At 55.1% G+C, this 21,808-nt stretch overlaps 1 protein-coding gene across 3 annotated transcripts in view; it reads left to right on the top strand.

Annotated features, from left to right (window-relative positions):
• Nucleotides 1-21,565, top strand: part of GFRA2 (GDNF family receptor alpha 2) — a 96,959-nt gene extending 75,394 nt beyond the window's left edge. For all 3 annotated transcript variants that reach the window (XM_060013550.1, XM_060013553.1, XM_060013552.1), the window contains exons 5-9: nt 5,826-5,935; nt 6,642-6,782; nt 8,664-8,836; nt 19,235-19,288; nt 20,197-21,565. In XM_060013550.1, coding sequence (XP_059869533.1) covers nt 5,826-5,935; nt 6,642-6,782; nt 8,664-8,836; nt 19,235-19,288; nt 20,197-20,319 — 601 coding nt within the window. In that variant the 3' untranslated portion in view covers nt 20,320-21,565. The remainder of the gene's footprint in view (nt 1-5,825; nt 5,936-6,641; nt 6,783-8,663; nt 8,837-19,234; nt 19,289-20,196) is intronic.
• Nucleotides 21,566-21,808: the final 243 nt, after the last annotated feature.

Below are 21,808 nucleotides of genomic sequence, written 5' to 3'. Positions count from 1 at the left end.
GGAGGGCTGGTTAAAATGAAGATTGCTGGGCTCTGTCCCTAGATTTAAGATCTGTTCTATCTGGGGTGGGATCTGGAAAATTTGCATTTCTAAGAAGTTCCCAGTTTTACACTGATGCTGTGGGTCTGCGGACCACACTTTAAGAACCACTGAGCTATAGGAAGTCCACCCTCTCCCATCACCACCACCCCCGCCCCCCAGTTCTGGATGATTCTGCTTATGTGGGTTGACCTTGGCACTTCCAGCTTTGCCTCTTTTTTCCTTTCAGGAACACACCTGTCCATCAAATAGGGTTGCCAGATCTAATAAAAATACAGGCTACCCAGTTAAACTTGAATTCCAGACAAACATTGACAAACTGTTTGGTGTAAGTATATCCCAGATACTGCATGGGATGTACTTATACTAAAAAAAAATATTCATTGTTTATCTGAAATTCAAATTAAATGGACATCCTGTATTTAATCTGGTGACTGTTTAATAAAACTGGGGGTCAGATGTCTCTCTCTGCCTCTCTTGCCACTTTCCTGTGATTGAATAGGCTACAGCTGCTGAGGAGACAAGCCCACAGAGGGTTTGTGTGTTTTGGACAGACCCATCTGCTGTCCTGAGCTCATTTGGCAGTCTTTACTCCATCTTGCTGAGATGGACTTGACTCGTGTTCATTGTTGGCTCTCTTGCTGGCTCTCTGTTTTTTCTTTTTGTCTGTCTGTCTGTCTCTCATGCTTTCTTTTATGCCATCACTCCTATGGGGGCTCTTCAAGGCAGAAATCTGAGAAGTGATGAGGCTGGTCTAGGAAAAGGCTGTTCCTGGAAGTGAGAACAGAGTCCAAGAGACTGGGGACCTCATGGCGTCAGCAGGGACGAGTGGTATCTGGCCCGAGATCCCCAGCTGCCTCACCGCACATTATGAAAAGGATAACACTTGCCTTGGAGACTGTACCTACCAGGACTGGACTGATTCACTCATGGTTGGAGTTGAGAGTGTCATGGGCTTGAAGGAAATTGGCCCCGCTGGTCTTGCATGCCGGTGGAGGGAGCCGGCTGCTATGGGCTTTGGTGTGACTTAAGGGACAGAGGGAACTTGAGAAATCAAAGGCCTCCCGGAGGCTTGGACACGGCGTCCTCCTAAACGGCCTCATTTGTCACTCTGGCTTGCCAAGGCTGCCTGGATGCTGAGGACAGAGAAATGGAGCAACAGAAGGCCTGGCCGCTTCCCTTCCCTCCACCCTTCCCCTTAGCTCCTCTCCCTCCCCTCCCTGTGCTCTGAAGAGAGCCACAGGCTGCTGTAAAGGAAGTGGGCTGTGGCCTTCCAGGAGCGAGGTGGCCTTTCCCCATGGGTCACCCAAGGTCTGGCAAAGGGGCCTGTGCTGCTCCTCCTGTGTCCTCAGCGTGGCATGGAGAGTGATGCGGGGCAGGGAGGCCATTGTTCACCTCGGTCCAGCAGGGTGACTCTGGAGCCTGGCGGGGAGAGAGGGGGAGCTGTCTCTCTCCAATAGGCTCACATTGTCTTGTGTGGGGTCCAGACCCGCCTCGGAGGGGTGAACAGGTATTTTTCTTCTACGTCAGACACAGGAAAAGCTACTCCCCGTTTGTCTGTGGCAGGCACGGTGCTGGGGATGAGACGTCTGGGTAGAGAAGAAAGGTAAGGACAGTGTCTCCTCTCTGTGCCCCAGCTCTCCCACGTATCCCGTGAGGGAGATAGGCAGGCACAGCCCACCCCATTTGATAACTGGGGACACTGAGCACAGAGACACACCAGGCCTGCCCAAGGTCACACAGCAGGCGAGCGGTAGACTGAATGTGGTTGTGTGACAGCTGCTCCCTTCTCTCCCAGCAGCTGGATCTGCCCTCCCCTCCTCACTGAGGGGTCTCACTGGCCCGCTGCACCTGGTGTTGGAACTCTTTCACTTTCTGTGTCCTGGCTTACTTCCTTTACCCACCCGTTCTCTCTGGATGACCTTGTCTCTCTCTGAGGGCATCATACTCCCATTTTCACACGTTCCCTCCGTCTCCAGCCTGGGACCCAGTGATATTTTAAGAAGCCTCATGGATGGTGAGGACAGCAAGATCCTTGAGGTTCTTAATGTCAGTGATTGGAGAACCAGCCTTGCAGAAGGGAGGTGAGCTTCCGGGAGGATGGAGCTGGGCTCTCAGGTCTGCTGCAGCAGGTGGCATGCTCCTCCGGGATGGTGAGCCGGCATTGACCTCTGTGGAGCCCTGACCCCATCAGCTGGAATTACCTTCCTGACATTGCACTGACATGCGTGCCATTCCCATCCTTAGTCTGTCAGCCACATGGCAGGGCCTCAATACGTATTTGGAGAAAAGATGAATGGATATCTACCACTTGCCCAAAGGGGTTTGGAGGATATGGGTGAAGAAATCAGTAGAGTCTGCCACTTTGGGAATGTGTGTTCCAGTTGGAGAGAGCGAACAGGGCAATATCAGTATGAAATTGACTGGTCCAGACTATATGTGTAGCTGGAATACAGAGGTGGATGAAGTCCATGTGGCTGGAGGGGCAGAAAGGGCTTCACGGGCTGGACTGACAGTGAGCATTGGGGAGCTGGTAGGAGGGGCTTGGGCTCTCTGTGTGATCAAATGACATTAGAATGGACTCCTGTATTTTGGCTGAGAGATCCTATTAGAACATCTCTTTGGTAGGGAAGAGATGGTACCTAGCAGCTCTGCTTGTAATCTTGCAGCCCCACACCCTGCAGGAGCTTGGATGTGGCTTCACGCTGACCCCTGTGGTCCTCCTCACTGTAGGGCCTGACCATAGCCCCTTGGCTCCTTCTGGAGGCAGACATTTGGCCAAAACAGTGAAATCTTTGAAGGTGCTGTATTCATTTCCCTAGCTGCTGTAGCAGAGTGCCACAACTGGGTGGCACTGATTTTTTCACAGTTCTGGAGGCCAGAAGTCCAAAATCAAGGTGTTGGCAGGTCTGTGCTCCCTGTGAAGGCTTGAAGGGAGAACCTGTTCCATGCCTTCCTCTTAGCTTCCGGTGTTGCCGGCAGTCTCTGGCATTTCTGGACCTGTAGGTGCCTCACTCCAAATGCTTCCTTGATCTTCACATGCATTCTCACTCTGGGTCTGTGTCTCTTCTCTTCTTCTTATAAGGACACCAGACACTGGGTTGGGGGCCCACCCTAATCCACCGTGACCTCACCTTGGTTACATCTGCAAAGAGCTTATTTCTGAGTAAGGTCACGCTCACGGGTACCAAGGATGAGGACCTAGCTCTTTGGGTGACACAATTCAACCCACGATAGCTGCTGAGAGATTTTGGTCTGTTGGCCTCCCAATCTCCTTTACCTATTAAGTCTGTGTCCCCTCCTGGCCCCCTGACAGGTCTCTGGAGGTCCGGGGTGTGGGCAGAGACCATCTCTCATTGACCTTCATTCATTTGCTAGTTCATGGAGCAGGACAGACTCCGGTCTGGCCATTCAAGACCAAATGTCATTCTTGCCTTTTTTTTTTTTTTTTTTTTTTGGTGGTACGCGGGCCTCTCACTGCTGTGGCCTCTCCCGTTGCAGAGCACAGGCTCCGGACGCGCAGGCTCAGCGGGCCATGGCTCACGTGCCCAGCCGCTCCGCGGCATGTGGGATCTTCCCCGCCCGGGGCACGAACCCGTGTCCCCTGCATCGGCAGGCGGACTCTCAACCACTGCGCCACCAGGGAAGCCCCCAAGTGTCATTCTGCAGGGGCTGGGGGCTGGTTGGAAACGCTGCTTTTCCCTGTTTTGGGGACTGGGTGGTGAGGCAATAGAGGGTATGATTTACGGGCAGGAAGGAGGGCTGAGACACTGCAACTTTCCTTCTCTTTTCCTATGGAGGACGAGATACTTTTATAGAGGAGCAGGATGTGGGTGGAGGACCTGCCGGAAGGGGTGGCCCTTATTGTTGGGGTTCTGGGCTGGAGTCTTGGCTCCGCTGCTCGGAAGCTCTGGGGTCTTGGGCAAGTTATTCAGCTTCTCTTAGGCTCAACTTCCTCCTCTGTGAAGGAGGATGGTGATAACAGCTGCTTGGCAGATCTTGGCAAAGTTTCTGTGAGGATTACGTGATAAAAGGTGGACGTGAAAGGACCTCTTCTTAAGTCACGTTTTTATCGTGGTCAATTACACACAACATAAAATTGACTGTTTCCACCATATTTAAACGTACAGCTCAGTGGTGTTAAGTGCCCTCCCATTGTTGCACAGCCATTACCACCATCCGTCTCCAGAACTTTTTCATCTTCCCTGACTGTGAAAATACTTTTATTCATTGCATAAATAAGGCAAATGAGTCCCCAAGAAGCAAGGACTCATCTGAGGTCTCGCAGCAAGATGGGGTGGAGCTGAAGTGAGACCTCGCCCCCAGCTCTCAGCTGGGAGCTCACCTTCCATCTCCAGCACCTCGCTGCCTCTGTGGGCTGCAGGGATCCAGGGACACTCAAGGTCTCTTTGGGGTCAAATCACTCTGGAGAGCTTCCTCATTCTCCTAAACCCCCTCTCCCGGGACTGTGGGGCCTCCAGGGAAACCAGGTGGGACCCAAGGAGCCGCCTCTGTGTTGAGAGCGTTCCTCTTAGGCTGTCCTGGTCTCTCTCAACTTCTTGTCTTTTTCTCTATCTGCTCCTTCCTGATATGGACAGAGTTCCAGTGGAGAAGCAGGGGAGCTGAATTCGGGGTGACCTTTGGGATGGCTTTGTGAGGTACCTCACGGTATGGACAGAGCTTGGGCAGGGAGGCAGATGGCCTGGGTTCTGGTCCTTCCTGTGGCTACTGTAGTAGTTCTCACCAAGCCCGGAGCCCGTATTGTTGAGCCCATCACTGGGAAAACAGCAGTGAAGAAGACCTTGGTACTTGCTGCATGCAGCTGCTGTAAGACACTCGGGATATGATGGCGAGGACCTTGTGGCAAAGGGCACTCGCCTGTAGGAAGCCCCGGTGGGTGGGGAGGTGGGCGGTGGCCTGGGCTGATGGATGGTAACAGCCTGGGGCCAGGGTGCTAGGGCAGGAAGAAGAAGGAACGGGAATTGCTATGCAGCTTGGACTTGGGTGCCCTGGGCTCCCTGTGACCTCTGCATCCAGGTACTGGGGGCTGGAGACAGACCGGGTCAGACAGCAGCGGCCTTCAGGCAGCTCATGGTCGAGTGGGGAGCACAGAGCTGTGTGCAGGTGGTTCCAAAGCAGCTTTATCTGCACTGACAGAGAGGAACGGGTGATGACAGGTTACATCACCAGGGGAAGAAAAGGCTGATTCTGCCTTGTAGGATGGGGAAGCTGGTGGAGGGACGGCAGGGGGAGGCTTTGCTCTGATTTGATGCAGAAGAGATGGGTCAGGAATGCCCAGGGGATGTCTCGTCCTAGGGGGACTCTTTCTTTAACCTCCCTGGGGGCTGTCCCCTTTGATCCCCAGACGGATTCTATGAAGTGGCTGGGCAGGGATTATTGTACTCATTCTGTGAGTGGCAGTGGTGCTGTGTTGGAGGACTTGGGAAAGGTCACCAGGAGTGAGTTGAGCAGGAAGCAGGGCCTGACCTTCCTGCCTGGGTCCCAGGCATTCTCAGCAAACCCACCCGGGTTCCCTCTGTTCCTCCGATGGAGAGACCCATTCAGAGCAGGCCTTGCCTAACCTGGGTGCCTGGGTCTCCAGGAAGTCCTGTCCTCAAGGAGCTCCTAGCCTAAAGCCCTCCAAGCTCTTTCCCTCCGTCTTCCTCCTCTCTGTTTTCCTGGCTTCTTCCCACCCTGGGAGGCTGTGGAGAAGCCGCTCTGCTGCCGGGGAAGCGGGAGGGCCGCCAGACTAACATGCTGTCCGATGGGTCTTCTCTTGACCCCAGGTCCCGGCTGGCGGACTTCCACGCCAACTGTCGTGCCTCCTACCGGACGCTCACCGGCTGCCCCACCGACAATTACCAGGCGTGTCTGGGCTCCTACGCGGGCATGATCGGTAAGCTGCCCCCACCCGGGCTCTCGGTGGCTCCTGGCTGCCCCAGGCTCAGTTAGGGACCGAGGCCCAGCTCAGGGTCGGCGGGTGGACAGCCTGAGCTGGCCCCTCTCTGCTGTGATGGGAGCCGGAGGTTTATCATGGGGGAGGAGGCCCCTGGGGCCTTAGGAGTTTCCCAAATAAGAAGAAAGGGTAACATTCATTGTGCAATATTCCAGACGCTGTGCTAAGCAGTTTACAGGGACTGTCTTGTTTAAGTCTCACGGCAGCCCTTACTAGGCAGGGGGTGGGGCTCCATTTTACAGATGGGAAAACTGAGGCTTGGGGAAGCTAAGTAACTTGTGCAGGTTCACCCTACTGGTCAACATTGGCACTGGGATCCAAACCCAAGAGAGAGCCTTAGCCTCCCTGACTGGAGGACACATGCTCTGCTTGTTGGTGAAAGAGAAAGCGAGGGCCCGTGCTCTCGGGTGCGGGGTCGGGGGGCTCCTTGGTATCCCCTCTGCCGCCCTGGCCTGTCCTTTATGCCATGCCCCCCTGCTGACCCCCGCGGTTTGGAATGTGAGCTGGGATATATGTGTGTTGAGGGGCAGGTGGATGGGAGGGAGGGTGGTGTCCGAAGCCTCTTCTCTGATGGGCCTGGGGTCTGGGGGCCCTAGGGGAAGCCTTACTGTTCCTCTCTCCTTTGCTTCCCTTTCTCCCTGCCTAGGGTTCGATATAACACCCAACTACGTTGACTCCAGCCCCACTGGCATCGTGGTGTCCCCCTGGTGCAGTTGTCGTGGGAGCGGAAACATGGAGGAGGAGTGTGAGAAGTTCCTGAGGGACTTCACCGAGAACCCGTGCCTCCGTGAGTCCTGCCACGTCCTCCGCAGCCAGCAGCCACCCCCCACCCCTCCTATCCCAGGGGGCCCTGGAGCTCTGCCTGGCTATTCCTTCCTTCCCCTTGCGGTGGCCAGTGACGCCTGAAGGGCTTCTCCAGCAGGGGGGTTGCCTGCAGAGACCGTGGGTTTTGTGCTCTCGGAGATTCACCCCGGAGCTGTCCGGAGGCCACTGGAGGCCTTCCACCTATGTCGAGTCAAGGCCGAAGGTTTCTGGTCTGTGATCCTGACAGTCTCAGACAGGTTCCTTCAGGCACAGCCCTGGGGTGAGGTCTTAGCATCTGTCACTTTGCCCTTTAAGGATCGATTTCCCCTTGGAATTGGAGTGTCATCAAACTCCTAATCCGAAGGCTAGAGAGAAGGAAAGGTCAGCCACAAGCTCTGCCTGCCTGGTCTTTCTAGTCTGACACCCTTGCTATCCACACCCACCTGGAGATCTCCTCCCTCTTTGCTGCCCTCTTTTCTTCCTTCCGTCCATCTGTCCATCCTGCCTTTCTGACAGCACGGTGGGGCTTAGAGATGGAAGTCACAGTGTTTGTCATTGAGCAGCTCACCCTCTGAAGGAGGTGCACTGTCAGGGGGTCACAGCCATCACAGTACGGTGGGGGAGGAACCGTGCTAGAGTGGAGGTCTGCAGAGGGGTCTGCAGAAGCCCAGGGTGGGGCTGCCCAAGTCAGCCTGGAGGAGGGGTGCCCTGAAGGCATCTCAGACCCACTTGGGGATCACTGGCCACCGGTCAGCTGAAGGGGCAGGGAGGGCCTGCTCGTCCGCTCTGGGCAGAGGTGGGTTTCAGGAACTGCAGACCACTTAGCCTTGCCGCACTGCATAAGGATGCCCAGGGTCACCTGGACAGGTGGAGAGAGTCCTCCTGGTGAGGGCCCTTGCAGATCTGAAGGCGTGTGGATCTTAGGGTCCTGCAGGTGGCGGAGGTGGCGTGAAGCTCGCTGAAGGGGTGTCGGCAGGTGGTACCATGGTCAGATCTGATTTCGGAAGGCTCACTCTCTGGTTCTGGTGTGGAGGGGGTGGGGGTAGGGATGTGGTTCGCACAGGTGACCCAACACAGAGTCCGCTAGAGGTTGTTGTAGGTGCTCTCGGGGGAGGACAGCACCCACTGATCCAGAGCAGCGGCGGGGGGTGGAGTGGGGAGGTGGCCTTGGTTGATGGCAAGCGGGTGGTTAGGGAAGTGTCCTGAGTACCCCAGGTTTCTGACTTGGGAGACTTGGGTGGAGAAAGATGTCACCGTCAGGACTGGAAACGCAGCGGGAGGCAATGTTGCGGTGGAGGGAGTGGTGCTTAGTTCAGGGGTGACATGATGAACTTGAAGTGCACCTGGGACTTGGAGGTGGAGCTCCATGCAGGCTCTTGGCCTGGGGACGCAGTTTTGTCCAAGAGGTCCCATTAGTTGGTCCTGAGTGGATTAGTGTAACTGACTGAGTGGGGGGTGGATGAGGCCACCTGGGGAGGGGGACTACGTCGGGGGCCACGTGAGCGTGGTGGTCCGCAATACTGAATGCCGCAGAGAAGGTGGGCTTGCGCCCTGGACACAGCCTGCCCCTCGCCTCCCAGCTCCCCACACCCCACTTCTCCTCCTGTTTTCCTCTTCATTCCGCATCTGGTACATTTCCTTTATTCCGGTTTCTCTTTTTCAACTTCCTTCCTGCTCTTTTCTTCTCTCAATATGAGACCTTGGTAGCTATCTGAAAGGGAGCTTCAGCCAAGTTAGTTTGGACGAGTTCCACCCTGCCCCCAGCTCTGGGCTATCACAGGGAAGGTCAAGTTTGGGATGGCAAGGGGCAGAGTGATGGAGGGGCCCCTGATTTCTCTGTGTCTCCTGCTCTCTTTCCCCACAGGGAACGCCATCCAGGCCTTTGGCAATGGCACAGATGTGAACCTGTCCCCTAAAAACCCCTCATTCCAGGCCACGCAGGCCCCTCGGGTAGAGAAAACGCCTTCTTTGCCAGATGACCTCAGTGATAGCACCAGCCTGGGGACCAGCGTCATCACTACCTGCACATCTGTCCAGGTGAGGGGATGCAGCTCTGCCGCTGGGGAAACGGAGCCGGGGCAGTCTGAGGGCTTAGAGAAGCACCTGACGCCAGAGGCGAGGTGGGAAATTGCAGCCTGGGGACCAGGGACGGGGCGCGCAAGTTCCTCCCTTTGGATCAGGACCCAAGAGGCAGGAAGAGCTGATGGGGGCTAGTTTTCCATGATTAATTCACTAACTGTCACCTTGCAAGTATCAGACACCTGTTCTGTCACAGGATTGTACTAGATACCACGGGGGTGCCGGAGAAATGGAATGGTTACCATTTATTAACCATCTACTAATTACTGGGTACTGCGCTAGTAGACTCTACCTATTTCATTGATTCTCACACCATGACCTGTTGGGATTCTTGTTGTACACGCAGGAAACTAGCCCAGGGGTGTTAGGCAACACACCCAAGGTCACACAGCTGGTTAGTGGTGGAATAAGATTTCAAACCTACATCTGATTCCAAAACCTGTGATTTTCATTTGTTTGTCCATCCGTCCATCCGTGCATCTATCCATGCATCCATCCAATGTGTGTCATGCATGCATTGTGTTCGACGTCTTATGTGAGATGCTAGGGAGACACTGGTGAATGAGGCTGATGCAGTCCTGTGTTTTGTGGTCCTTGTGGTCTTGTCGAGGGTCAGACAGTTCAACAAGCACCAGACGTGGGCTGCGGTCAGTGCCACAAGAGGAGACCACGTGGGTGGCATTGTGGAGACACACCACAGGGCTCCCCACTCAGCCTTTCTCTCTGCTGAGCTATCCTCATGCTGTCACACCATTTGCTACAGTAGATTCTTTGCTTAGGATGTTGGTTCTAATCAGAACGTGCCCCCCCCCCACACTCATACACACTCTCTCTCACACACACTCTCACACACACTCATATATACTCATATACACACTCATACTATAGAACAGAGAGTTTAAAAGAAGACCTTGTGCAGAATATCAGGGAAAACAGAGGAGGGGGGAAACAGTGAGGGTGTGGTGGTGGGGATAAGGGGATGTTTCAGGCAGGAATTGGGGCTGGAATTGCTAAGGAGAGGTGGGGTCTGGAGTCCAGCCAGTGAGAGCACAACGTGAGCATAGGTTTGGGGACTGGGGGAACAGGCCCGGCTGCGTGTGGCAATGAAGATGCCAGTCTGAGTGGGGCGGGCTCGTGGGATCACCAGTGAGCACTCACTACGAAGTTTCAGTCTTGCAAGATGAGTAAGTCCTGGAGAACTGGTTACAGTGATGTGACTGTAGTTGACAGTGTTGTACTGTGTACTTGAAATTTGTATAGACCTTAAGTGTTCTCAGTGCAAAAAAAAAATAAAAAAGCAAAAAAAGAAGATGGTAGAAGTGTGAAGTGATGGATGTGTTGATTGACTCGTGGTGAGTTTTTTACAATATTTATATATATTAGATTGTGCACCTTAAAAATATACTTTTTTCTGGCCATGCCGCTCGGCTTGAGGGATCTTAATTCCCCAACCAGGGATCGAACCGGGCAACTGCAGTGGAAGCGCAGAGTCCTAACCATGGGACCACCAGAGAATTCGCAAATAGATACAATTTTTGATGGTCAATATAACCTCAATACAGCCAGAGATGAAGAGCAGTGGGCTTTCAGAGTGCTGGCATGAGACCCGAGCAGGGATGGGGCCTGGCAGAGGTATCCAGGTTGCCCCGGGCACCCCTTACTGGTGCCCGTCCTGGTTGGGAAGCCCACTCCCCCTTCCCTTCCTGGTGGGCTGTAACAGCTGACCTCCAAGTGCCTTCAGGTCAGGCCCAGCGTGGGCTCCTCCATGCCCCGCTCCCCTCCATTAGGCCGCCCCTCCTGATTTGGGCTGAGGTGCCCGTGTCACCCCTGGGTGGCTTCTAATTACACTCAACACGCTTCAGCGGCTGCTGGCGGGGCTCGGTGGCCACTCCACAGACGGTTGCCAGTTCAATTTCATGCTAGAGTGGCGGGCAGCTCGGCAGGTCAGGGCTGTGCCACCTGTCAGGTGACCAGGCTCTGGCGTGGTCTCTCTGGGCACTGCCAACCTTCCTCCCCAGCCCCTTGGGGCTGGCTCACCGGGGAGATGCCCACTCATCAAGGGCTGTGGACCCTTCCTAATACTCCCACAGAGTCACTGTGGGCGTGGAGAAGTTTAAAGCCCTGGTCTCATGCCCACCGCAGCCCCCTCAGTGCCTGATGCCTCTGACTCCCTTTTTCCCCCCCGCTGTTTCCCTCCAGTGGTTTGCTAAACCATCGCCTGGTTTCTTTCAGCCCCAGCCTGGTTTTCTGCAGACTCACCATCTGGGGGCTTGTCTTACACTTGGTTTGATTCCAGTGGGGTTAACACACGATCTGTATGAGAGATGACGTATGTGAGGAACCTTACACACATGATGGGTGTTTTGAATCCTGGACGGCTGTCTGGCAGGGGGCTCCCCCAGGCCTGGCCCCAGGGTCCGTCCACTTGGATGTGTTGACTAAGTCACTCTGGGTGGGACAGCAGGGGCGGACCTCCCAGGAGGAATGGAAGAGAAGCAGACCCTCAGAGGGACCCACCCACAATCACCCTCATACCCCCGTTCTTTCTCACAGAAACTGAAAGGAAAGGGCCTCTGATTCTGTTTTAATTGCGGTCTTTTATTTTTTTTATTCTTTCATTTTTTAAAATTTCTTTATTTTAATTTTATTTTTGGCAGCGTTGGGTCTTTGTTGCTGTGCGCGGGTTTTCTCTAGTTGCGGCGAGCAGGGGCTACTCTTCCTTGCGGTGCGCGGGCTTCTCATTGCGGTGGCTTCTCTTGTTGCAGGGCACGCGTGGGCTTCCGTAGTTGTGGCGCACAGGCTTAGTTGCTCTGTGGCATGTGGGATCTTCCCGGACCAGGGCTCGAACCTGTGTCCCCCGTATTGGTAGGCGGATTCTTAACCACTGCGCCACCAGAGAAGTCCTAATTGCGGTCTTTTATTTTGTGGGTTTTTTTTTTTTTATGTGATATGCAGGCCTCTCACTGTTGTGGCCTCTCCTGTTGTGGAGCACAGGCTCCGGACGCGCAGGCTCAGTGGCCATGGCTCACGGGCCCAGTCGCTCTGCGGCATGGGGGATCTTCCCGGACTGGGGCACGAACCCGTGTCCCCTGCATCGGCAGGCGGACTCTCAACCACTGTGCTACCAGGGAAGCCCTAATTGCGGTCTTTTAAATGAGCACCTACTCCTCTGTGCCAGGTGCTGGGCGTGCAGAGGGAATAAGCCCACGACCCTGCCCTCAGCTTGGCTGGAGGCTGGTGTGGGTGGTCTGTCCCTCCCCAGCCCGTGCCCCCTCCCTCAGCTCTGCTAGCTTGGAAGGGCTCTGTGGTGGCCCTTGTGGGGCCCTTGGGAATGACAGCAACCCATGGCCACAGAAGGGAGTCTCCGAGTGAGGGCAGAGACAGGGAGCTGAGCGAGGGAGGGAGGGAGGGAGGGAGAGGAAGCCCGCACACCCCAGACACCCCTGGAGAGAGCGGCAAGATCACTTACCTCTGTCCTCCTTCTTATCCACAGGTGGACCCTTGGGGAAGCCTTAGGAACCTCCTTCACTGACCCAGAGATGGTAGCCAGGTGGGGACCTCACATGAGTGATTGGATGTTAGCGTCAGTGGGCTCTCTGAGAGCTGCTTCTCAAATCCCAAAGGATGGGAGGCCAGTGTGGACAGTGGCTTGTTCACAGCACCCCCGGCCCCCGGCTCCTGGACAGTTTTCTTTTGGCTGCGCTGTGCTGACTCTTCCTCCAAATCCGCTCCCCCAAAGGACTTTCCCACAGTGGGGCGGGGTCTGGCATTGGAGGGACTGTTGTCTCCACCAAGGGGCTGCTGAGCAGAACTGTGGGTGTCTTAGGTACCAGAGAGGAGCCGGCAGCTGGGCAGGCCCCGAGTGGGCCCCGTGTCTGTGGTCCTTGACGCTCTCTGGAGCCTGGCTCTCATATGCTTCCGTTCCTGGCTGTGGTTCCCTCTCCGGGTGGCCCTGCCAGCCTGGGGCTCTCTGGAACTTGGAGAAACTGTGGCAGAATCTGCAGAACAGTGTCTCCCTCTGTCCCTGCTACACACACACACACACACACACACACACACACACACACACACACACAGCCCTGTGTGAATTCCCTCCCTCCTGCCCAGTGGTCCCTAAAGCGAGAATCTACAGGAGGCCATCAATCTTGCACCCTCCTCCAAGGTCCTTTGTTTCTGAAGCCCATCAGGCACCCCTGGTGTAGGCCCAACGGCCAGGCTGAGCAACATGCTGGCCCTTGTGCTCGTCAGTTCCTCTGAGCGAAGGGCGTCTCCTTCCCTTCTCTTCCAGCCCTCTGCCTTTGAGTCCTACTTGGATGTCACCTCTTGGGTGGTCTCCTGACTCGACTCTGGCAGAACTGCCTTCTCTTTGCTTAGGGGTCCCGCTTTGCCTCCCTTCAGCCCCCATCACGACGTGTTCTGCTCCCCGCACCAGACAAGGCATCCCTGGAGGGCAGGGGCCGCATCACCCCCTTGGTAGCCCTTATAAACATGTGCTTAGTGCCTGGCATCAAGTGGGCGCTTCACATGGGTCAAGAGAAAGAGCCCAGAGTTCCCGATCATTGGATTGATGGGAACTTCCTGCTCTCTGTTCTAGAAAACGGTCTGTTGTGTTGCTCGCAGGCAACTCTATTCAGCTTCCCTCTCTCTCATTGATGCCCTCTGTGTGCCGTGAGGTATGAAGGTAAAGAAGTAGGTAAAGAAGGTGAAGATGCAGGAGGATTGGACAGAAGGCTCTTTTGTCATAAGATGGGGCCTGGACCGGGGCAGTGCAGCATGGGCAGGGCAGACTGGCAGTGGGTTCCCACTTTCCCTGGACTTGGTTTGTTTCCAGTGTCCTTGGTGTTCCCGGCGGGTGGCTCTGGGCCAGTTTGCGGGACCCTGTCATATCACCTTCTGCAGGGCTGCAGGGCCCTATTAACGGAATCTCCTTTGCTTTCCTTGTCTCCACCAGCCAGTTTCTGCTCTCACCCTTGCTAGTGCCCATCACATCTGGGGGAATTAAAAATGAGTTTGGAGGGCTTGCCATGAACCCTCCTCACCACATGCCGGCCACAGGCTCAGCAGCCGGCAGCCACGTCCGTCTCCTCAGCCCCCTGCCTGTTCCCTGGACGGGTCTCTTACTCAGCACGCAGGCCGGTGGCTGTCAGAGCACGGGACCCAGAGGCTGCTCAGTGTATCCGTATGCCTATTAGGCATACGTTTCTGATTTACAGATTCGGCTCGTTTCAAAGCTTTGAGAGGCTGATGCGTTCCTTCTTTTCTTCCCTCCCTCTGGCTCTCCCTTGTACTCATTCATTTATTCTTCCGTCAATGCATTCCCTCATTTATTCAACGTAAATTCTTACCGCACGTCACCCTGTTCCAGGCACTGAGGCTGACCAGCATATGAGGCTGTTACCTTGGTCCTCATACCAGCAGGAGGGACAGGGTACACGCTCAGAGAATTACGGGGCAGGAGGTGATGGGTGCGCCAGGGGGCTGGATAAGGCGTTATGGACGCAGAGCGGGGAGGCGGCTTTGGGTTGGCAGTGGAAGCACAGGACTCATGGACCAGGTGTACCCTGCTGCTGGGCCTGGAGGAACAGGGAGAATTGAGGACACAGAGATGCAGAGATGTGGAACCGGGAGGGGTGGGCGAGGAGGGAGCAGAGACGGGAGTCAGGACAGCACAGGGCAGCTGAGGAGGGGGGCCGGTCCTGCCGGCTGAATCTGGCCTGCTGACTGTTTGAATAAATTAAGTTTTAGTGGAACATGGGCGACACCTGAATAAATTAAGTTTTACTGGAACACAGGCCATACCCTATTGTTATGTATTGTCCGCGTGCTGCAGGCAGAGTTAAGTTGGGACTGACGCTATGGCCGGCAGAGCCTAAAATTGTTACTCTCTGGCCCTGTGCAGAAAATGTTTGCCTCCCCCTGACCTAGAGGAACACAGGCCATGCGTTTGGGAGAACGCAGGTTTCTGATATGGGAAGGAGCGGGTGGAGAGACAAACCTAATTTTCAGGTTGAACTGGTGAGTGTGGAGAGGCCGCTGAAGGCTTCTGAACAGGGATGTCTGATGACAAGTGTGATTTGGGAAGTTAATCTGACAGCAGGTGGAGACTTGTTGTCGAGGGAGAGTGACTGGGGGACCTGTTAGGAGATTTTTGCAATAGTCAGTGATAGTCAATGGTCATCAGAGGTAAGAAAAGAGGGGTTGTACTAGTGGATGGTGGGGAGTGGAGGAGGGTGAGGTGTGTTACTGGGGGTGGGCGTGTGCAGGACGGAGGTCCCCAAGGGCACTGAGATTTGGGGATGGGGCCGGGGACAGAAGCAGGGGACACAGGAGAGGGCCTGCCAGCCCCGGCCAGGGGTTTTCCCATAGAGACAACACTGGACTTGGTCCCTGGCACCTGGACATGCCAGACCCAGTTTCGGGAGTGTGGACAGAGGTGGCAAGGAAGAGGAGGAAGACGATAATTTCCTTCTAACTTCCTGAGCAAAGGGCCCCTCTGAGAGAAATTTCTAGAAGGATGAACCTTGTCTTTGCTGCCATCTTCCCTTCCTGCCACCAAGATAATCGGGTGAGATAGGCATCAAGAGTGGTCTTGGGGGGCTTCCCTGGTGGCGCAGTGGTTGAGAGTCCACCTGCCGATGCAGGGGACACGGGTTCGTGCCCCGGTCTGGGAAGATCCCACATGCCGTGGAGCGGATGGGCCCATGAGCCATGGCTGCTGAGCCTGCGCATCTGGAGCCTGTGCTCCGCGACGGGAGAGGCCACAACAGTGAGAGGCCCGCGTACCGCAAAAAAAAAAAAAAAAAGAGTGGTCTTGGGGAGGGGTGTGACCTCAGAGGACAGCTGCACCGTGGGGGGCTTGGGGAAGATAGAGCCTCTTCCCCCTCCCATTTGCTGAACTGGGGCAGAGGTGACCTTGTGGGTATTTATTTCTCTCATCTGGGTGTGAGCAGGGCTGTGACTCACTCATCTTTGGAACCCCCTGCAGGGGAATGGTAGGGGGGGAGTTAATGGTGAAGGAGACGGTGAATTTGAGCCTAAGGCTTGGGCATTAGGTAGTGGAACCTCTTTCTCTATGCACTTCCCCCATCTGCCACTTTCAGAAAAGGTTGGCTGACGGGCAAACACCCACACTGTTCTGTGTGCCCAGGACTGGGGGAGAGGTCTTGGGCTTGCTGTCGGGGGAGATTACTGCAGCCTTCACCCCTTCGCTGTCTGTTCTGTGTTTTCTGGAAGTCAGGTGGAGGGGTCCACGGGGGCCCAGACTTCTCCCTGGCTTTGCTTGCGGAGCTGTCAGGGTAGAGCTAGGATAGCCCCAGGCTACCAGCTGACCTGGGTCTCACCCCGCAGCCCCAGTCCTGGGAGTTTACTGGATGCAAACGCTGCTTCGCTCTGCATCACGCTTGGGGATTAAGGGGCGTTTATACTTGTCCAGAGCTTTACTGCACCATACGCACGGTCTCATGTATCTCACAGTGCATCAGTGAGGTTCGCTTGACTATCGCTATTTTATAGATGAGGAAACTGAGGTGCCGGTAGATGAAGGGATTTGCCTGGGGTCAGTGGCTGAACCAAGACTGGAGCCCTGGCCTCTGGCCTCTGGGGTCCTTCCTTGGATCAAGGGGCTGTTCCACGGGGATGGGCACCAAGGCTTAGGACCCCGCAGTCTAAAAAGGAAAGGCTGGGATGGGTCTCTGAGGACAAAAATCTGTAAGCTGGGTGTTGTAGCACTTGAAGGAAGTACTTGAGGACAGTGAGAGGAAGCCCAGTGTGTCACCTGGCCACTCAGCACTTGTTCAGTGTGTGGCAGGTCAGCCCTGGAGCCTGCCAGATGGAAATGCCATTGGTTCAGAAGGGCTTGGGCAAGTGCTGTGGATGACGGATCCAAGATGGGTCACTGAAGGGGCATGGGGAGGGGTCCTGTCCTGATATTCATAGAGCCCAGTCCTCTTACCCAAACCAGGTCCCTGTGGCCTGTCAGAGACCACACAGTGGGTCAGATTCCTTTGGCCCTGGTCCTGGGAGGTGGCATCCCTCTCTCGCGGTAATATGGGTCAGATGACGGGATGAAGGGGTCCTCTCCTGTTTCTTCTCCTCCCCCGATGCTCCCTCCCTCCCCCTCTTCCCTACCTGGTGCTCCTGTCTCCTTGGGTGCTGTCTTTCCCTTTTTCTCTACTTCATCCCTCCTCTCATTTCCTCTTACTCCTATCCCTTTCCTCCTTCTCCTCTTCCTCTTGCTTCCTATCTAATATTTGCCAACACCCCCTCCTGTGTCTTCCCTCTTCAGAGGAGGCTATCAAGTCCCAGGCGGCTCCAGAGCTGAGCGTTCAGATCCCACCTCCTCCCCGCATGGCTCCTCTCTGTGTGGTTGACCAGGCTAAGTTGTGTCCAGGTCTGTGTCCAGGACCCGGGGTTCCCTGAGAGCTGGCATCCTGTCACAGAAGGTCAGGCCAAGAGGTCATCTAGTTTAGCTATTTTCTCAAACCTTATTTATTTTTAAGCCACAGACTATTTTTTTTTTTTTTTTTTTGCGGTACACGGGCCTCTCACTGCTGTGGCCTCTCCCATTGCGGAGCACAGGCTCCGGACGCACAGGCTCAATAGTTGTGGCTCACGGGCCCAGCCGCTCCGCGGCACGTGGGATCCTCCCAGACTGGGGCACGAACCCGTGTCCCGTGCATTGGCAGGTGGACTCTCAACCGCTGTGCCACCAGGGAAGCCCACCACAGACTATATTTAAAAATAATTCTGTATATAACTTCAACATATAAAACAAGTCAAAATAGAGCTTCTTGGTTGAGGTAGCGGGGAGGACCGGGATCCCCAGCTGTCTGCCTGTGATTCCACACAGCCTCCTGTTTAGTGAGCACTGTGGGAGGGGGCGCCAGGGAGAAGACAGGGACCCTGGAGGGGGCGGAGACACGGCTGCTGTACCTGCAACAGTTAGAGCTGGAAAGGCTGCCAGGAAATATAGGTGCTGGGCTGCGTGGCACAGACCCTGACAGGCTACAGGATGTCATAGGTAGGGACCTAGCTGGGGCTGGGAGTTGCTCAGGGAGGTGACCGAGTGAGGATGGTGGGGGGCAGTCAGGTGTAAGCTAATGGTGACAGCACAGCCTCTGAGGTGGGGTGGGCAGGCTCCATCAGGCAGTGACCTCCCACAGCCCTATCTGGAGCTGCACTTGATCCTGGGCAGTGGAATCCAGTCCTTGGGTCCGCAAGGGCCTCCGAGCACACACCCTTCTGCAGGGATGCAGGTTGGTGGCTTGGCCGGGCTAGATCTTGGCACCCAGAGTCACTGGTGCTGAGGTATTATACAGGATGCTCCTTGGTTGAGTCCCTGATTCTGTCTCGACTGCACTCGTTGTCCCCATGATCACATTTCTACCTTCGGTAGTGACTCTGCTCTTGGCTGGGGCCTTTGTGTGACAGCTGGGGCCTTGTTTAGCTGACCAGATGCCCTGGGTGGTAGATTGCCTGTGATGTTCAAAGCATCCTTCATATCTCTGGCCAAGAGCAGTGGTTTAGGCATAATTTCTTGGGCTTCCCAGTTGCTTCTGGTGGCCAGAGCCATTTGAGGCCAGTTTAGAAGCATCACATCTCCCAGCTGGTTCCCATGGGTCACTATTATTATGGAGACAGCAAAGCGCTGCTTATCACACCTACCCTCTGGTACTCATCCAGGTGGTGTGCCAGGGGTGGAAAACCCTGGAGTCATCACCAAGCCAGCTTTCCTTCCTCATTCCTCACCTGGACCACAGAGCTCCCAGGTGCCACACAACTGTTTAGGGTGGAACAGCCAACACCTGGCACCATGGCCAGATGTCCGCCTAACCTGCCCCAGTGGCAGACATCACTAATCAATCACAGCTCTCTTCCCCATGAGCCCAATGAGGACTCATGATTTTTCTGGAGCTGGCACTGGGACGCTAGTTCTGATCTGTGGCATTCATTCATTCATTCATTCATTCACAGATATGTTAATGAATGGTGGTTAATAAACAGTAACTGAGTATAACATTTATTGAGCTGCTGTTATACAAGGAAAGAAAACATGGTCCCTGCTTCATCCAGAGGAACTCTGAGTATGGTAGACAGATCCGGGAGTGGCTTATTATTTTATTAGGCTGTAAGTGGGAGAGCAGAGTTAGAACTCCCTTCTTCAAGAGCCCTGATCACTGAGAGTGTCAGAGAAGGGCAAAGGTCTCTGTGCTGCCAGTGCTCTTTACGTGTACACTGTGATGTCAGGGGTGGGCAGCAGGGCCATGGAATGTGTCGTCTCATCTGAGTCATGGGACAAAGCCCGGCCAGAGACCCAGCCCCAGTGATCCATCCTTACTAGCGCCTTCTCTCCCACAGGAGCAGGGACTGAAGGCCAATAACTCCAAAGAGTTAAGCATGTGCTTCACAGAGGTGAGTGAGGGCCTGAGTGGGGGTGGGTGCCGGGGGCTGGGCCAGAGTGGGTTGTTTTCCAGGAGTGCCTTGGACTTGAAGCTCCCAGATTCCATTGCATGGACTGGGCTGGCTGAGCTTCTGGCCCACCTGGACCTTGGTAGGTGCTCACTCTGTTGGGGGTGAGGGTGGGTGGGTATAGATGTTGCAGCCAGGGCCCTTACTTGTCTCTTGGGTGAGACGCAGGAGGCCGCTCTGAGCAGAGGTCCTGGCAAGCCTTCCTGACTCTTTAAGACAGGTGTTCCCAGCAGCCTGCTCTGTGCTGGTTCTGTGACATTGAGGAGGTGGAATGATGGCACAGGACGTGGACCCTTCCGTGAAGGAGCCCCAGCACAGGAGTAGATCTGTGACTATGTATATGTATAGCGTATATATAAGTTAGAGGAGAAGTAAAATTAGTGAAAGAGTCTGCAGAAGGAGGGAGAGTTCAGACAGGGGTGTGCAGTGGAGGCTCTGTGGAGGAGGGATTCCAGCAAACTTAGGAACCCGGAGAACGTAGCTTCTCTCTTCACCCCTCCCCTCCCCTCCCTTCCCCTCTCCAGAAGCAGGTCCTGTGGACCCCGGGACTTTCTTCCTTTAGATCTTTATACCATCCCCATCCTCGCTGGTCTGCATTAGCAAGGCAGGGAGAGCAGCCCGTTGCCCTGGGGGCTGCTGCCTTGTTCCCCGAGTAGTCAGCTGAGGCATAGCCCAGCTCCATGGAAGCCTGGCTCTGCGAAGAGGGTCCCCTGGGTGACCAGGAGGGCAGGGGCCTTAGTGCTCCACTTCCAGAGTCTTTTATTCTTTTTTTTTTTTTTTTGCCTGATCCCAGCCCTACTGACTCGTTTGTCCTTCTCTCTGCTTCTGTTCCCGCTTCTGCCTGGCCACAGCTCACGACCAGTATCATCCCAGGGAGTAAAAGGGTGGTCAAACCTAACTCAGGCCCCCGCAGAGCCAGACCATCGGCTGCCTTGACCGCTGTCTCCTTCCTGATGCTGAAGCTGGCCTTGTAGACTCTGGGAGGTTTCCGAAAGCTACACGGACGAGCACACCCGCCTGACAAAATGGAAACACACACAGACACACACACACCTTGCAAAAAAAAAAAAAAAAAAAAAAGTCTTTTCCCACCTTGTCTCTGAACCTGTCTCCTCCCAGGTTTCTTCTCTGGAGAAGTTTTTCTAAACCAAACAGACAGGCAGGCGGGCAGCCTAAGAGCTGGCCCAGAGGTCCCCTGGCAGGGGAAGCCCAGTGCTGAGGAGGGCACAAGGGTCTAGAGATGCCCTTCACTTTCTTCTGGTGTTTTCCTCTCTGGACCCTGCTGACATGAGAGACCAGGATGACATCCCCACCGCCTAAGGGACATGGGCTGGGGCAGGATGGCTGCCGCTCTCCTCAAGCTCCCCATTCTGGGGACCTGCCGGGGGCTGGCGGGGGACGTCAGGCAGCAGAGCAGCGAGGCTGCCCGCCTTGGGGTCCAGCTGGGTACCTTCAGCACCTCCAGCTGGCTTCAAGGATGGAGGTTATCTCGCCTCCCTTCTCTGAGGGCTGGATCTGACCTGTGGAGGGTTGCGGTGCTGAGCCCCCTTGACCTCCACTGAAGCACAGGGTGGGAGGCGGGGCAGTTCCAGGGGGCTTGGGAGCCCAGCCTGCCTGGGATATCCCGTTGGGGGTTGGGAGCAAAACTTGGATACCACCTCAAGGCTGATTCTTCCTGCTTGGTGGCAGGAGTTTTGAAATCAAAGAGAAATGATTTTTTGTCCACTCCCTTGGTTTCTCTTGGGTCCATTTGGTGGTTCTCCCTTGGGAGGGAGGGGCTGGCGCTGAGAGGGGCAGAGGAGACCACCGGGGCCCGTCTACCTGCACCACACTCTGGTCTCTGCGGCTCTCTCCAACTCTTTTCTCTCTGCCTCGCTCTTCTCTTTCCTCATTTCCGAGACGTATGCACACTGTATGCACATTACACGGCTCCTTTCTCGACATATATGTATATACACATCTGTATACATATATCGTGTGGTTCCCCCTCCTTTCCTTTTTTTTAAGGAACAAAACTAATGAAATAATACCCTAACAGATGATCGAAAATGTATTACTGTAAAGTTTATTTTTTTTAATAATGTTGTCTATGATGGGAAACGAAGGAGGTTGGCTCCCTGTGTCCCCGCCCCAGTCGGGTTGACTGGGCAGCGGAAGAGGGTTTCTGATCTATATCACGCTTAGCAGAGGCTCCAATAAACGTACTAGGAAGCAGTCTGCCCTTCTGCCTCACTCTGGGTGTGCCTTTGTCCCTATTTTGTTCTTGGCCCAGTGCCAACCTCGTGGCTGCTTCCCCAGGGGCTCCTGGTGGGCCTTGGGAGAGCGTGTGTGTCCGCGTGTGCACACGTGTGTCTGTCGTGTGTCCTCGGTGTGGCTGATAGAACTCTGTTAGGAGACGGTGGGGCTGAGGTCCCAGCTGTGCTGAGCCTGCGGGCTGTTCACCTGTCATCGCCTCCCTCCCTT

The sequence above is a fragment of the Delphinus delphis genome, chromosome 6 (genome assembly GCF_949987515.2).
Source record: "Delphinus delphis chromosome 6, mDelDel1.2, whole genome shotgun sequence".
Lineage (NCBI taxonomy): Eukaryota > Metazoa > Chordata > Mammalia > Artiodactyla > Delphinidae > Delphinus > Delphinus delphis.
Note: the sequence above shows the minus strand (reverse complement) of the source record. Positions and strands in the feature narration are given on the sequence as shown.